This window comes from Marmota flaviventris, chromosome 2 (genome assembly GCF_047511675.1).
Source record: "Marmota flaviventris isolate mMarFla1 chromosome 2, mMarFla1.hap1, whole genome shotgun sequence".
NCBI classification, from domain to species: domain Eukaryota; kingdom Metazoa; phylum Chordata; class Mammalia; order Rodentia; family Sciuridae; genus Marmota; species Marmota flaviventris.
In genome coordinates this window covers 66,452,690-66,468,752 of record NC_092499.1, presented here as the reverse complement: position 1 = coordinate 66,468,752, position 16,063 = coordinate 66,452,690, and the positions used below count along the sequence as shown (strand labels likewise).

The 16,063-nt window shown below is 31.8% G+C and overlaps 1 protein-coding gene across 5 annotated transcripts in view; it reads left to right on the top strand.

Moving 5' to 3' along the window:
• The window catches only part of Gphn (gephyrin), a 623,546-nt gene that overhangs the window by 161,310 nt on the left and 446,173 nt on the right, over positions 1–16,063 (top strand). For all 5 annotated transcript variants that reach the window (XM_027929749.3, XM_071607954.1, XM_071607955.1 and 2 more), the window contains exon 2: positions 1,860–1,938. In XM_027929749.3, the coding sequence (XP_027785550.1) occupies positions 1,860–1,938 (79 nt within the window). The remainder of the gene's footprint in view (positions 1–1,859; positions 1,939–16,063) is intronic.

Sequence of the window (16,063 nt, the reverse complement as noted above, 5' to 3'; positions counted from 1 at the left end):
AAAATATAAATTAAAAATGTATTATTATGTCTTTGAATGGAACACTAAAAGTGTTCTTCTTTTTTCTTATGTATATTTCAGTTGCAACCATTAAGTTGTAATTGAAAATAATCACTATTTTTATGCTAATAATGAGAAAATGTTTTGTATGTGTATATTAGTTTTTGTTTGCCTCTGTTTTTTATTTTTTATTTATATATGACAGCAGAATGCATTACAATTCTTATTACACATATAGAGCACAATTTTTCATATCCCTGGTTATATACAAAGTATATTAACACCAATTTGTGTCTTCATACCTGTACTGTGGATAATAATGATCATCACATTCACTATTATTAATAACCCCATCCCCCCTCCCTTCCCCTCTAACCTCTGTTTTTGATGGATATTTTAGCAACCTATGGACTTTTAGATATGTAGTTTTTCTCCAGCATTTTGAACATAATTTACCTTGTTTTCTGGATTCCACAGTTTGTATTTGAATACTTAGTTTAGGTTTTGTTTGTTGTTACTGGGGATTAAACCCAGGGGCACTTAACCACTGATGCACATCTCCAGCCTCTTCTTGTATTTTGTTTAAAGACTGGGTCTTGCTAAGTTGTTTACAGCCTGGATAATTTCCTGAGGCTGGCCTTGAACTCTCGATCTTTCTGTCTCAGCCTCCTGAGATGATAGATACGCTCCACCATGCCTGGCTAATTTTTATCATTTTTAATTTCTAGTTGTGGTTTTCTCTTACTTTTTCTATTTTATTTTGTTGTTGTTGATGCTGGTACTGCTGTTTTTATTGTTATGTTAAGGTTCTGTGAATGAAACCCAGGACCCCCATATGCTATCCCACCTAGCTACATTCCCAACCCTTTCTTTGACTTTTCTTAATGTGGTATTAGCTATACTTCCTAAGGCTACTTAATATATTGAATCAATTTTGGTATATTTACAGTAATTTTTAATTATTTCTGATGGTTCTCCTTTCATTCTTTGCTTTCACTTTGTTATGACTGTTAATACATTTGATTGTTTGATTCCTACATCTTTTGTGCTATGTTGTTTCCCATTTTCTCTTGCTCTGTCAGTTTGCATATTTTCAGCTCATTTATCTTCAAGTTCACTAATCCTGTCTTTTGTTGTGTTGAAATATCTATGAAACTTGCCTGCCAAATTCTTAATTTCATGTTCTATTTTTTATTTCTAAAATTACTAGTTTTTTCATTGACTTTAACTCTTTTTTGAAGTTCTATGTTCTCACTTAGTGTGAACAGTTTTTTTTTGCTCTTTTCTGTAACTTACGTTAAATAATTTTCTTAAAGTTTTCTGACTGATTTGTGGATCTCCTTGGAGTTATTCTTTGTCTCTTGATTATTGGTCAGACTTTTCTCTTTGTCATATTTGTAATTTTTATTGTATATAATAATTGTTGTTTATAATGGAATAGTAGAATGTTAGTTTTTATGAATGTAAGTTTTTAAGAATCTTAAATTAGATATTTAGAATTGCTAATCAGCTTCCAAAACTTTTGCGTTTTTTGGCTCTAGTAGATTCTGTCTGTCATACCAGTCCACACACATCAGTGAGGTTTTATGGGGGTTTTAAACAAACATGTGCATTATTTTACATCTTATATTTATATATGGTCTGTGTACTTAAATTAGTAGTTATTGAAATGTTGACTTATTTACTTAATATTAACATTTGCTACTTAATCTCCCTGTCCTGAAATATAGTGAATATTTTGAAGTTTGGAAAAAAATTTAAAGGCCAATTTTCATTTTAAAATTATTTTTTTGTCAGTAGTAGCTTAAATGAAATGTAATAAAATATTAATCTTCTTTTTTCTTCTCTTTTCTATGTAGTGAGTGATAGTTGCTTCAGGAATCTTGCAGAAGACCGCAGTGGGATAAATCTCAAAGATCTTGTACAAGATCCTTCTTTGTGAGTATTTGCTTTTTAATACTAAGTATAATTTAAAACTTTATTATTGGTGTTAACTTTTTAAAAGAATTATAACTGAGAAATATTTTATGGCTCAGTAGTTTCTTCTTTTTGAATAATTTGTTTTACATGTAGTAAAACTGGATGGAATAGATTCTTTTTAGGAACAGAAGAGATTTCAGAAGATGGAATTGTGTCATCATAAACTTAACTTTCAAGAAGCAGATTTTATGGCTGATGTTATCTTTCTAATGTGGTAGTAAATAGTGGACAGGAAAAATGATTTGCTTGGAAAAGTGAGATCAAATTGGTTCATATCAATTTAAAGCTTCATTGAATATATTTTAAATATTTATTTGTATTCACAGCTAGAAACACGAATAAGATTTATATATAATAACCATATATACTCAAACATATTGGATCTAGTTTTAATTTTCTGTATTGTGAAACTCTACATGGCATCAGAATTTTAGAACTTGGAACAAACAACCAGCATGTGTTAGCATTGACTATTTTTGAACACCACAGTGGAAGGAATTCCTTAATTTTTCATCAAGAGCCTTATTTATTTATTTATTTACTTACCTACTTATTTATCTATTTATTTTCTTGACTCTCCTGAATTGTTCCATGCACATTTATACACATTCATATTTGTCTAACTTTCCTCATTTCTAGCATTTTTTGAAGTAAGTTATTTTTCATGACTAGGATTTTTGATTAGTATACATTTTGGTTTTGTTTCATGTTGTTTTTACTTGTTTGTTTATCTTGATTCTAGTTCTCTTTTCTTTTGCTAACAGCCAAATTCTTTTCTTCTGTCTTCCACTTCTCCTTTCATTTTTTAATTATTTTCTCTCCTCCTCCCTTATAACCATCTTATATCTATCTGTTCTCTTCCTGTTCACTCTTTGAAATTGTAATACCTTTTGCAAACTTACTGTTTTTACTATGGGCAATAACTGATCACATCATTTCTGTTTATTGTGACAATTATTATTGTAGATGTCATACTAGGAACTATTTGGTTTAATGCTGTATATTGTTTAAATTGGTTGTCATTATTATTTTTTCCTCCCAAACCATGAAGTACTAGATACCTTCAGAAACACTATAAGGTTATTTGGTTGAAACTCTTACAACTCAGACTGATACTGATAATGGGCAGACATGCAAACAATGTGAAATAGCAATGAAACAAACAACCCCAAACAAACCAAAATACTTCAATAACAGAATCCATCAACACTACAGTGGAAGAAATATCAGAGAAGGTTTGAAAGTTCAGATTTAAATTGATATATGAGGTAAAGGATGATGTAAGGAGTGAAATCAAAGAGAAAATACAGGAAGGGAAAGATCACTTCGATGAAGAGATAAAGATTCTGAAAAAGAATGAAGCAGAAATGCTCGAAATGAAGAAATCAATAAACCAAATTAAAAATTCAATGGAAAGTATCACCAGCAGACTATACAACCCGGAAGATAGAGCTTTATGCAAGGATGACAAAATAAGTGATGTTGAAAATAAAGTTGATCACGGAGAAAATATGTTAAGATACCATGAGTGGAAATTCTGAAAATACTGGATAACATGAAAAGACCAAATTTAAGATTTATTGGGAGAGATGAAGGCTCAGAGATACAAACCAAAGGAATGCATGGCACAATCTTTTCAGTGAAATATTTTCAGAAAAATTCCCAAATCTTAAATATGAAGTGGAAAAGTAAACAGGAGGCTTACAGGAACCAAATACACAAAATTACAACAGACCCCCACCATTATGTTAGGCATATTATTATGAAAATGCCTAACATACAGAATAAGGATACAATCTTAAAGGCTGCTAGAGAAAAATAGCCAGTCATATTTAGAGCTAAACCAATCCAGATCTCAGCAGATTTTAGGAACCCAACCCTAAATGTTAGGAGGATTTGGAATAATACCAAGCTCTAAAGAAAATGGATGTCAACTGAGAATGCTATTCCCAGTAAAAATAAAGATGAAATAAGAACCAGCCATGATAAAAAAGAAAAAAACTTAAAGGAATTCATAATGAGAAAGCCTACATTATAAAACATACTCAGTAAACTATTTCATGAAGAAGAAATGAAAAATAAAAGTGAAAAACAGCAGAAGGAGGAACTAAACTAGAAGAATAGTCAATCAAAGGAAAAAATAATACAAATTAAAAACTAGGAATAAATGAAAATGATGGAATAAAAAATCATTTCTCAATAGTAACATTGAATGTAAATGTCCTACACTTGTGTCAAAAGGAATAGACTGGCAGATTAGATTTGAAGATAAGACATGACAATATGTTGTCTCCAGGAGACTCCACAAGAGAATAACAGTGGAGGAAATAGTGGGACTGAAAAAAACTCAGACTTGGATAATATTAATACTCATAGCAGTATGTTCAGTATCTTAATCAGACAAGTCATCAGCTACAGAATTTCTATGAACAAAGTATAGAAATAAAATTGAATCATTTATTTTTATATATGTGTATGTGTGTATATATGTACATATGTGTTTATTTTCTCATATACATATGTGTGTATCCACACATACATAAACAAATAAATGATGTTTTCACCAAAAGTAGTCTGAGCTAGATGTGGTCCTTACTACCTGAGGGCAGATCAAAAGGGCAAAATTTAAATTATTTCATACTATAAATCTGTATCAAGCTAATGGCATAATGATAGGTACTCTGTATTTTTTCTAACCTGTAATACCTATCCCCAAATTTTGCTTCCACTGTAATGGAACAAATTACTAGACGTGAATGAACTGAGTGAGCTATTGGGCAAACATGATAAACATGGGAGGAGAGATATTTAGTAAGTTGTAAATTTCTAAGCAAGACTTCCTGGTTTTGCAAGTAACTTTGGATCTGTTGTAATTATGGGAGCTGAATGTGGCTTTTGGCAAGGTTGAGGAGAAGTGGGTATCTGATGAGTTTTTTCAGTTTCTGAGAATACATGCTTCTTTCACAAGCCTGTAAGGGTTAAAGTGTAAGACCATGTGGATGCTTCGATTACAATCCTATAACTGTTAAGTCTAAGACAAAGAAGAGAAAATTGACATTCACTTTTAGCTGATTAACAGTCAAAATCAATGATTGAGAAAATCAATTCAAGAAATTGCTGGTTGTTTGAAAACAACAATTTGGTTCTTTGAAAAAAAAAATAAATGAAATTGATAAACCCTTACCCAAACTAGCCAAAAGAATTAGGTGAAAAAACTTGAATTATTAAAATTCATAATGAAAAAGAAATACCACCAGAGACATACAGAGGATAATCAGAGACTGTTTTTGAAAACTTATACTGCCTAAGGTTTTATTTGAATTAATAATTTGCATGCATGCTACATTTCAAAATAAATGACTATTTTTATAGCTTATCTTCTGTTTATGGTTATGAATATTTTAAAGTTGATTTCCCTTGCTATATGTATAATTTATTAGTTTGTGTTATGTTATACATATTCTTCTTACTGTTGTGGTTTCTCAATAGGATATTGAAATGTGTTGTCAAGTTTATCTTGATGTCATCACATATTAAAAACATGTAAGTTTACACAATTTTCATCCAAACAAGAAGTCATTATTACCATGATATTATTATTTCTTCTCTTTAAGTATAGAAATGTACACTATTTAAGTTATAAAAATAATTTATAACATTTCTTCTGGAGAGATGACTACTATTTATTAAATACATACTGTAAAATATTTAAATTATATTATTTGTTTTAAATTATATTCAGTTGTATTTTCTATGGAGATGATTTTTAAATTCTCAATACTTTTAAATCCCTTTGAATATATGCTGTAGATAAGACTCAAAGCATGTTATCATATTTGTGTTTTAGATTCCTTGTTGTTTATTTTTGTTGGAATAGTTATTTGAACTTAGATAAAAGAAAACATACAAGAGAAAAGAACTATAAAAATTTGTTGGGACTATATATGATGCCCATACAACTGTTTTGGGTGGGTGTTATAGCTGATTTTATGTCATGTATGTGGATGTGTTTAATTTAAGATTTTTTAAAATTAAGGACTATCTTAGGTGTGACCATTTTAGATATGTGTTGTGTTTGACAGAGAAAAAGTTGTTTAATGCATGGAAGAATTGGCCATCTCAGAATACTGGAAGTATAATCCAGAATGAAGCATATTTGTAATTTTCCTTTGAGTCAAATAGGGAAATTTTTCCATTGTATGTATACGCCACATTTTGTTTATCCATTCATCCATCAGTGAACACTTATATAGCTTTTACCTTTTGGCTGTTGGGGGTAATGTTCCTATGAACATAAATGTACAAATAGGTCATTTGTATATATATCCAGAAGTGGAATTGCTTGCTGAATCATCTTTTGTAATTTTAATTTTTTGAAGAACCATCATAATTATTTTTTTATAGCAACTGCACATTCTTTTTACATTTTTTACATTTCCACAATTAATATATTAGGGTTCCACTTTCTTTTTTTACATTCTCACTGACACTGCTATAATTTATTTTTGATAATAGCTATTCTAATGGGTATAAGATTATGACCCCGGCTGAGATTGTGGCTCAGTGGTAAAGTGCTTGCCTAGCATATGTGAGGCACTGGGTTTGATTTTCAGCACCACAAAAAAATAAATTAAATAAAGGTATTGTATTCATCTAAACTAAAAAAAGTACATTAAAGAATTATGACCCAACAATCCAGTATGTGTTCTTGGTATTTTAAAAAATATTTTGGACACAGTACCTTTATTTATTTATCTGTATGTGGTGCTGAGGATTGAACCCAGTGCCTCACCTGTTCTAGGTGAGTGCTCTACCACTGAGCCACAACCCCAGCCCTGTTCTTGGTATTTTTAATTGAACTTTACTTCTTTTTATCTTGTCTTTAATAATGACTTTGATGCACCTCTTTTAGAAAGTGAAGGAGGAAACAGGTGGGTTTTTTTTTTATTGTTATAATACTGTTTTATATTCTGAAGCAAACTATATAAACTGTCAGTTCAATACAGAAATTCTCTTCACTATTATTGCAAAGAATATTAAAAGCACAATTAAATCCATAGTAGTTTTGTAACCGTAGCATTTTGATAAATTCATCTTTTCAGTTTTATATTGTTTTTCTTCCATTTTTGCTCTGCTGCTATTCTTATTATAACTCCTCTATATAGTGGTGTTTTTGTTATTATAACTCACCTATAAAGATTGCTTTTTGGAAAAAACTCTTTTTGCCCCATATTTTTTAATGGCTCATTATACGTGTATGTAATGGTGGGATTTGGTACATATTCCTGCATGCACACTATATAACAATATAGTTTGGCCGATATTATTCCCTAGTATTTCGCTTTTCCTTCCCTCCTTTCCTCCCCATGGTTCCAAATCTCTATTCTACTGATTTCCCTTTGATTTTCATAAGATCACCAGCCCCCTTACTTTTCTGGAAAGAAAATTTCTTTAATTGATTGATACCAGCTTGGAAGTGCAGTGCACTGATTAAAAAACAACAGTAGCAACCTGCTAATTGAAATATATTATGTCAGATATTAGTGATTAAAGAATAACAATTTAAAGAAAAAAGGCAAAATTATATAGTTATATTTATGGATATTTTATTTTCCTTTGTGTACATTACAAATTTTACCACTCAATGGAATCTTTATTCTTTTGGTCGTTGTGAAACACAGCCTTATCCCCCTGAGTATACTTGTCATCATACAACAGTCTGATTAAATGATATTTTAGTCCCTTGGATCATGGCATTAAATATGAAGGAAAGGCAGGATTTCTGTCTGAAAAGCAATCATCACTAAATATAGCTTGTACTTATCTGCTGGTGTTAAGGCAGGTTGCTATGGTGAATTGAATTTCTTAAAAATGACAGTCAGGAGAGGATAAACAGTGGTTTTAAAGGGGTTATTTTCCATAGGGCATTACATTCTCATGTAGATGAATTTAGTTAATGTTTTTTTAATGAACTATTTATAACATTTTATTTTTAGAGTATATTTGAGGCCTTTATTATCTATTAAACAAAACAGAAGTGTTTTTGAATTGTTATCCTTTGTTTTCCTGTAGATAAATTTAATTTGGTGTAGAAATTTATTTTTTCAAGGGCATCATTTTAAACACTATTGATGTTTTTTACTTTCCCATACTTCCAGTATTTCTGCTAAATCTAAAAGAGCTATCAAAGTTGTCTTCTAAGTATAAAATTTTATTATTTTTAATTGTTTTCTTTTTAATTTGATGAATTATATATTTTGGTTTATAAAGCATATAGGTACAATACAGTTTAATCTTGGTTGGTGCTATGGTGTTGTTATACTATGTTAGCACAACAAACCAAAAGACATAATAGTACTTTTAGAAAACTCGTTCATTTTCCCCTACTCCTGAGAGTATATTTTTAATTTTAAATGGATTATTCACTTTAAAATTTATATTAAAAGTAGATTTTAATATAAAACATAGTTCCTATGATTAAGGAAATATGATTGAAGATGGATAATATCTAATATTTCTGCTGAGTCATATAGATAGACAATTCAATCTTTAAACATTTAAATGAAATAAGGTGGGAGAGCAAGATGGTTGACAAAGATCCTTGCATCAGATGAGAAACAATCGTGCCTGCTTTTAGTATAACAAAATGAAGAAAGCAAGGAGAGAATTGTTTGTGTGACCTCTCCTCCAACCATAAGCAGCTCAGGGTGGAGACAGATGTCTCCTGCTTGCTGGAGGAGAAAGAATTAAATCCAGACCTTATTTTTGAATCATAGTACTAGACCTGCCATAATGATACCCAATGCTTAGCAAAGCTCTATGACCTCTGCCCCCAGCCTAATACCTATGGGTTGACCTGTTTGAACCATGTAAGGCCAGGCAATTGACTGCAACAATCTCCTCTCCTCCAAATATATAAGGCAGAGTGGGGAACAAGACTCCTATAGCTGCTGGGGAATAGTGTATGAAAACTAACTAGCACAGATGTCTTGAAGCCCAGTGTAAGGCCTGTTGTGGTTAATACTTAGAATTGTCTAGAAACTGAAGGCCTGGTTCACAGGCCAGGACTAACAGACCATGCCTCTAGATAAGACTGGCATCAGGTGGTGATGTCAGCTGTGTTGGGAAAGACTGGAGTTTTGGCCTGCATTATTTATAGCCTTGAATTGGGCCTGGAGCACACTTATCCTTCCTGTGAGACTGTGTGGGCCCCTGTGACTATGAAATTCAGGTGTAACCCAGCTAAGCATTAGCTTGCATGGCCAAGAGACTACTTTAACCTATTCGTTGGAGGTTGGTCAAGGTAATACCCGCAAGACTTTTCCCTGGAAAATAGAACTAGGCTCGTGAAACCTAACATTGAATAGATTCTAACAGCACCCTTCCCAGAACTGCCTGAATACAGACCTCTGGAATAGCTGTAGTGCCAGAAGTTCTAAGACATGTAGTCCCAATTGAGTTGGTTGCAGTGTTCTTGGGCCATGAGTCTATCTTAGCAATAGGTAGTTCATACCAATGTGGGTCCTTTAACAGTGCTGTATTGGTCTTGGCAGGCTGTGGGCTCAGGGTGTGAGGCAACTTGACAGCATTGTTGGTTACAGGTATGACATAGGAGCCTTTGGCGGGTACATCCATAGGCATAATCCTGTAGTGCATGATACAAAGTGGTAACTGTGGACAGGACCAACTGCAACCCCAGGGAGAGGCTTGTAGGGATAGACTATGTTTTATAGGTACTCTTCTGTTTCTTTTTGAATAGCACATCAACATATATTTGTACAAACCTGGACTTGGATTGCCCTCTAGTGCTAGAACAGTAACAACACACCAACAGGCAAATCTGGACCTGGATACCATCCAGTGCTGAATAGTGGAAGTTACTACAGTTCCAGAGATCATAAGAATCTTGTTTAGAATTTTTGGAATGATAAGCACAAACAAAGCCAGATTATCAAGACTGGAATAAATACCCAATACTTCAATGCCTGGATGACATCTCTTCTCTGCAAGTTTTAAGAGCTTTCAAGAAACCATTACCTCACCTAATACTCAGAATAATTTCCAGAAGCTGACCAGATAATATTCAGTTGGGAGAACACATGGAGATTTTAAAACAACTCTTTTTAAGGAAACTCAATGAGTCTGAAACAAACAAACAAAAAAACCCCAGAAACATTGCAATACTCTAATAAAGAATCTTATCAAGGAGATGGAAACAGTTTTTAAAAAGCAAACAAAATCTTGAGCTGAAAAATATACTCAGTGAAACTAAAACTTGATAGAAGGCATCAATAGCAGGATAGATGAAACAGAAGACAAAGTTAGTGAACTTGATACGCTATTTGAAATTATACAGTTGGAAAAGAAAATTAATGAAGAAAGCTTATGTGAACTTTTGTTTAGTAGTATAAGAGCAAATATTTGGTTTGCAGTTCAAGAAGGATTTGAATGTCAAACAGGTAGAGAGTGCATCCAAACAAATAATAAGTTTTCTGTTATTATTTCAAAAAATAGAGGACTAAGAAGAAAGTTTATAAGAATCTCACCTCAAAAAGTAAGAGGTCTCATATAAATACTCTACTGTTGCATCTCACAGAACTAGAAAAACAAGAACAAATGAAACCCAACATTAATAAAAGGAAAGAAATAATATAGAGAATAATAACAAATAATATAGGGAAGGCTACAAATATCCAGGTAGAGGGAATTCAGAAGTCAATAGTCAGATTTCACTCAATTGAATCTACCCCATCTTGGAATCAAGCTCTCAGAGGTGAAAGAGAAGATTCTCAGTGCTTCAAGGAAAAAGAAATAATACAGACGGGTGTCCCAATTCACTAGACAGGAAACTTCTCAAAAGAAACATTATAGACCAGAATAGAGTGGCATGAGATTTTCATGATATTGCAGGCAAGGGGAGGTTTGGAAGGATAGAATTGGGAAGCTGTCAACCAAGAATACTTTAGTCAGCAAAGCTATCCTTTCGAAATGAAGAAGAGATAAAGATACCCCCCCCCCCCAAAAAAAAAGCTATAAAAGTCACTGGTAAGAGTAATTACACAACTCAAAAAGGATCTGTTTATATAAGCATTGTGATTAATTATTCATATCTTTAGCATGGAGTCTAAAATACAATAATAAAAATAGTAATTATTATATTAGTATATTGGGAGAGAGGTAATATAGAAAGATGTCAAATAGGATATAAGAAATTAAACAGTGCGAGAAGACAGGGAGTGCAAATATTGTTTTCTTATTGGTATATTTTCTCTTGTTCTTTTGTTTCTATTCTTCATGATCATATTAAGTTGCTATAATTTCAAAAATAGCATGTTATAATAAAATGATGTTTATTGTAAGCTTCATGGTAACCACAAAGGAAAAATACTAGACAAACCAAAAGCAATAGGAATCAGAATATAGTGCTAGAGTAAATTATTTAACACAGAAGATCTGAAAAAAATTAAAAAGTAAGGAATTCCCCCACTCCCACCCCCCAAAAAATAGAAGAATTTTTATTAAGTGGCTGTAGTAAGAACCTACCTATCAATAACTATCTTAAACGTAAATGAATTAAATTCTCCACTTAAAAAAGACAGAGTGTTGCTTACTAGAGACTCATTTCAATTCTGAAGTCACACATAGACCCGAAGTGAAGAAATGGAGTAAGATATTCTATGCAAATGGAATCCAAAATTAATCATGAATAGCATACCTATATCAGATATAACAAACTTTAAATCAAAAGCAATAAAAAGAAAAAAGGAAGGTCATTAGAAATAATGAAGGGGTCAGTTTATCAGATGGAAATAACAATTCTAAATACACGTGCAACCAATATTGTAGTACCCAAAGAAATGAAACAAATATTAATAAACCTAATGGGAAAGATTGACTCCAATATAGTAATAGTTGTGGACTTTACCACCTACTTTCAATAATGGGTAGATCATCCAGACAGAAAATCAGCAAAGACCAAATGAACCTACCAGACATCTGCAGAACATTCCTTTCAACTTCTTGATAACACATATTTTTTTCTTCATCAACATATGGAACATTCTTCAGGATATACTGTATAATATGCCACAAAATAAGACTTGATGAATTTTTGAAAAATTGAAATCAGATTGAGTATTTTTTTGGACCACAATGCAATGAAACTATAAATCAATAACAAGAAAAAACTCTGGGAACTATATAAAAACATGGAAATTAAAAAAAAAAAAACTTAGTTTTGAACAACTAGTGAGTGGGCTAAGGAAGAAGTCAGGAATGAAATTAAAAATACTTCTTGACAATTCATCATGCCCAAAACATGAGATCTGACAAAAATAGGAAAATTTATAGCAATCAATCCCACATCAAAATTGGAAAGATCTCATAATATAACAGTCCATTGCTAAAAGTCGCAGAACTAGGGAAACAAAAACAAATCAAACCCAACATTAATATTAGGAAAGACATAATAAAGACCAGAGCAGAAATAAATGAAATGGATATTAACAAAAAAATGATGAATGAAATTTAAAAAAAATAGAGAAATCATAAGCTAGACTGAGAGAGAAGACTAAATAAAAAATGAGAGACAAAAGGAGAAATAGTATAAATATACTACAGAAATCGAAAAGATTGGATATTGTTATAAAAAATTATATGCCAACGAATTGATAACCTAGAGGACATGAATAAATTTCTAGACACATCTTATGAAGACTGAGTCATGAGCAGACCAATAACTAAAAGTAACAAAAAGCCTTTTATCAAAGAAAAGTTCATGAAAAGATAGTTTCACTGATGAATTCTACCAAACATTTAAAGAACTGATATCAGATTTCCTTAAGTTATTTTTTTTAAATGATGAAAAATTTCCAAACATATTCTACAAGGCCAACAATACCCTAATAGCCAAACCAAATAAGGACATAACAAACTACATATCGTACCCTTGATGAACATAGTTCCAAAATTCATAAAACTCTAGCAACCTGAATCCAGCATTGCATTAAAAAGATTATTCATTATGTTCAAGTAAGATCCATGCCAGGGTTGCAAGGATGGTTTTACTATATACAAATCTGTAAATACAATAGACACCAGATCAAAAGAGTAAAGAACAAAATCCTTAAGATCGTCTCAGTAGATGCACAAAAGGTATTTGCTATAATCCAACATTTTTACTTGATAAAAACACTGAACAAATTGCACATTCACTGAACATATCTCAACATAATAAAGGCCATTTATAAAAATAAACCAACATATACTGAATGGGGGAAAACTGAAAGGTTTCTCTCTAAGATTGGGGACAAGACAAGGGATGTGTACTGTCACTACTTTTATTTGGTATATTGCTGGAAGTACTAGCCAGAGCAATCAGGCAACAGAAATAAATAAAGGGCATCCAAATTGGAACTAAGAATCAAATTATCATTGTTTGCAGATGATATAATTATACACAGACACAAACCAAAGAGTTTACCCACCAATAAACTATTAGAAATAATAAATGAATTCAGCAAAGTTGCAGGATACCAAACCAACATACAAACATTAGTAGGTTTGCTATATGCTAACAATGAATTATCTGAAATAGAAATCAAGAACTTTCAATAGCTACAAAACAAAACAAAAAAAAAACCCTAGGAATAAATTTAACCAATGGGATGGAATATACTTTACAATGAAAACTATGAAACATTGATAAAAAAAATGGAGAGGATGCCAAAAAGTGGAAAGATATTCCATGTACATGGATTGGAAGAATCAGTATTGTTAAATGTAGTCTTACACATTCTTCAATTCTAAAATTTATAGGGAACCACCACAAAACCCTTAGTAGCCAAAGGCATCTTGAGCAAAAAGAAAAAGCAAAAGGCATTATACTACCTGACTTCAGTACATACTATAAAGCTGTTGTAATCAAAACATTGTGGTATTGTCATAAAAACAGATACAGACCAGTGGAACAAGATGGATGGCCTAGAAGTAAACTCATATAGACATAGCCAACTGATTTTTTTGACCAAGTTGCTAAAAACACACCTATTGGAGAATTGACAGTCTTTTCAATAAATGGTGCTTGGGAGATTTGATATTCATATGTAGCAGGATGAAATGAAACCCCTATCTCTCACCAGTGATAAAAACACAAGATTTAAAGCCTTACATGTAGGACCTCAATATATGAAACTGCTAGAAGAGAACACGGGAAATGGTTCAGGATATTGAAATGGGCAATAATTTTTTGACAAGAATTCCAGAAGCACAGACCACAAAAGCAAAACTACATAAGTGGGATTGCATCAAATAAAAAAGCTTATGCACAGTAAAGGGAACAAGTAGCATGATGTTTTGATAACCTACTGAATGGGAAGGAGTATTTGAAGACTACATGTAATAAGAAGTCAATAACCTGAATATATAAGGAAATCCAAAAACTCAATGGTTTAAGTTGGCAGTAGATCTAAATAGACTTTTATCAAAAGAAAACATAAAAGGCCAAAAGGTTTATGAAAAAATGTTCAGTATAATGAATCAAAGAACCATTATGAGAGATTACCTCAGCCATGTGAGAATGACTATTATCAAAAAGGACTAAATACATAAGTAATGCTGACCTGAATGTGGAGAAAAGGGAACCCTTTTAGGATAGCCATTGGGAAAAACAGCATGGAGATTTCTCAAAAATTAAAAATAGAACTAACAGATGATCCTGCAATTCCACTACTATGTATCTATCCAAAAGAAATATGTAGAAGAGACATAATCAATCCTATTTTCATTAAAGCATGATTCATAATATCAAGAAATGGAAGAAATCAAAGTGCACTTATGAATGGGTAAATTTTGTGTGTATATACACATATACATGGAATACTATTCATCCATGAGAAAGAATGAAATCCTCTCACTTGTGATGACATATTTGGAACTGGAGATTATTATGTTAATAAAAACAAGCCAAGCCCCAAAAGAAAAATGTGTCATCATATTACACATGTAGAATCTATAAAATTTATCTCATAGAAGTTGAGAGTAGAGTGGTATTCACCAGAGGCCCGGGAAGGCTGGTGGAGGAGGTTGGAGAAGGATGGTCAAGGTTGATAAGTAGGTAGTAAGTTACAGTTACTTAAGAGTAAGTAGTTCTAATATGCTGTTGACAGCAGGGTAACTATAGGTAACAGTAATGTACTGTATATTTCAAAATAGTATGAGAAGTGGTTTTTTAAAGTTTTCATCATAAAGAAATCATAAATGTTTGAGAGAGATGTGCTTATAGTCTGATTTAAATTCTATGCAATTTATTATGTATTGAAAAATTACATGGTACCCCATTAATTTATAGACTCTCTATTTATGAATTATAAAATAAAATTTAGAAAATGGAAAATGAAAAAATTTAATGAAATAGTGTATCATTTTACTTGATTCTTCAATTTTCATTTTACTTGATTCTTCATTTTTAGAGTGTATAGAACCTAATTCAAAATAATTTAAAAAGCAAACCTAGATTTGACTGGTTAAGGTATGTAAAGAGTACTTCTCTCAGAACCAAGAAAGAACTGTGAGAACTTCAGGGAATATGATTTGGGCTTTTATGTCACTGGGTTTATTTCTCACATCCTCTGCCATTATCTCTTCTTATCTTTCTTGAGTTTAGTCTTACCAGGCTTTCTACATAAAACCAGGAAGATGGTTGCCAACTTATTATAATTCCTTCCTCCTCTTCTTTCTGGCACCATGAGCTCTATCAAATGTAAAAAATCATAGAAGAGTAAAAACTTCATTTATATTTTCATATACTATATATTTCCTCAAACATTTATGACTTTTTATGGTGAAAATCATAAACATTCTTTCTTGTAGCTTCTTGACATGTACTGTACATTATTTTTATCTATAATCACGTTACTGTGGAATGGTACACCACAACCTCTTATTCTTAACTGTAACTTATCCACTGATCAACCCAAACTAATCAGTATGACCAAATGGTGGGATATTTTGATTCACTGATTATGAGACAAATATTTGTGGCTGAAATGGTGGGTTAGTGTAAGTAAATGTGGGAAAACATGGT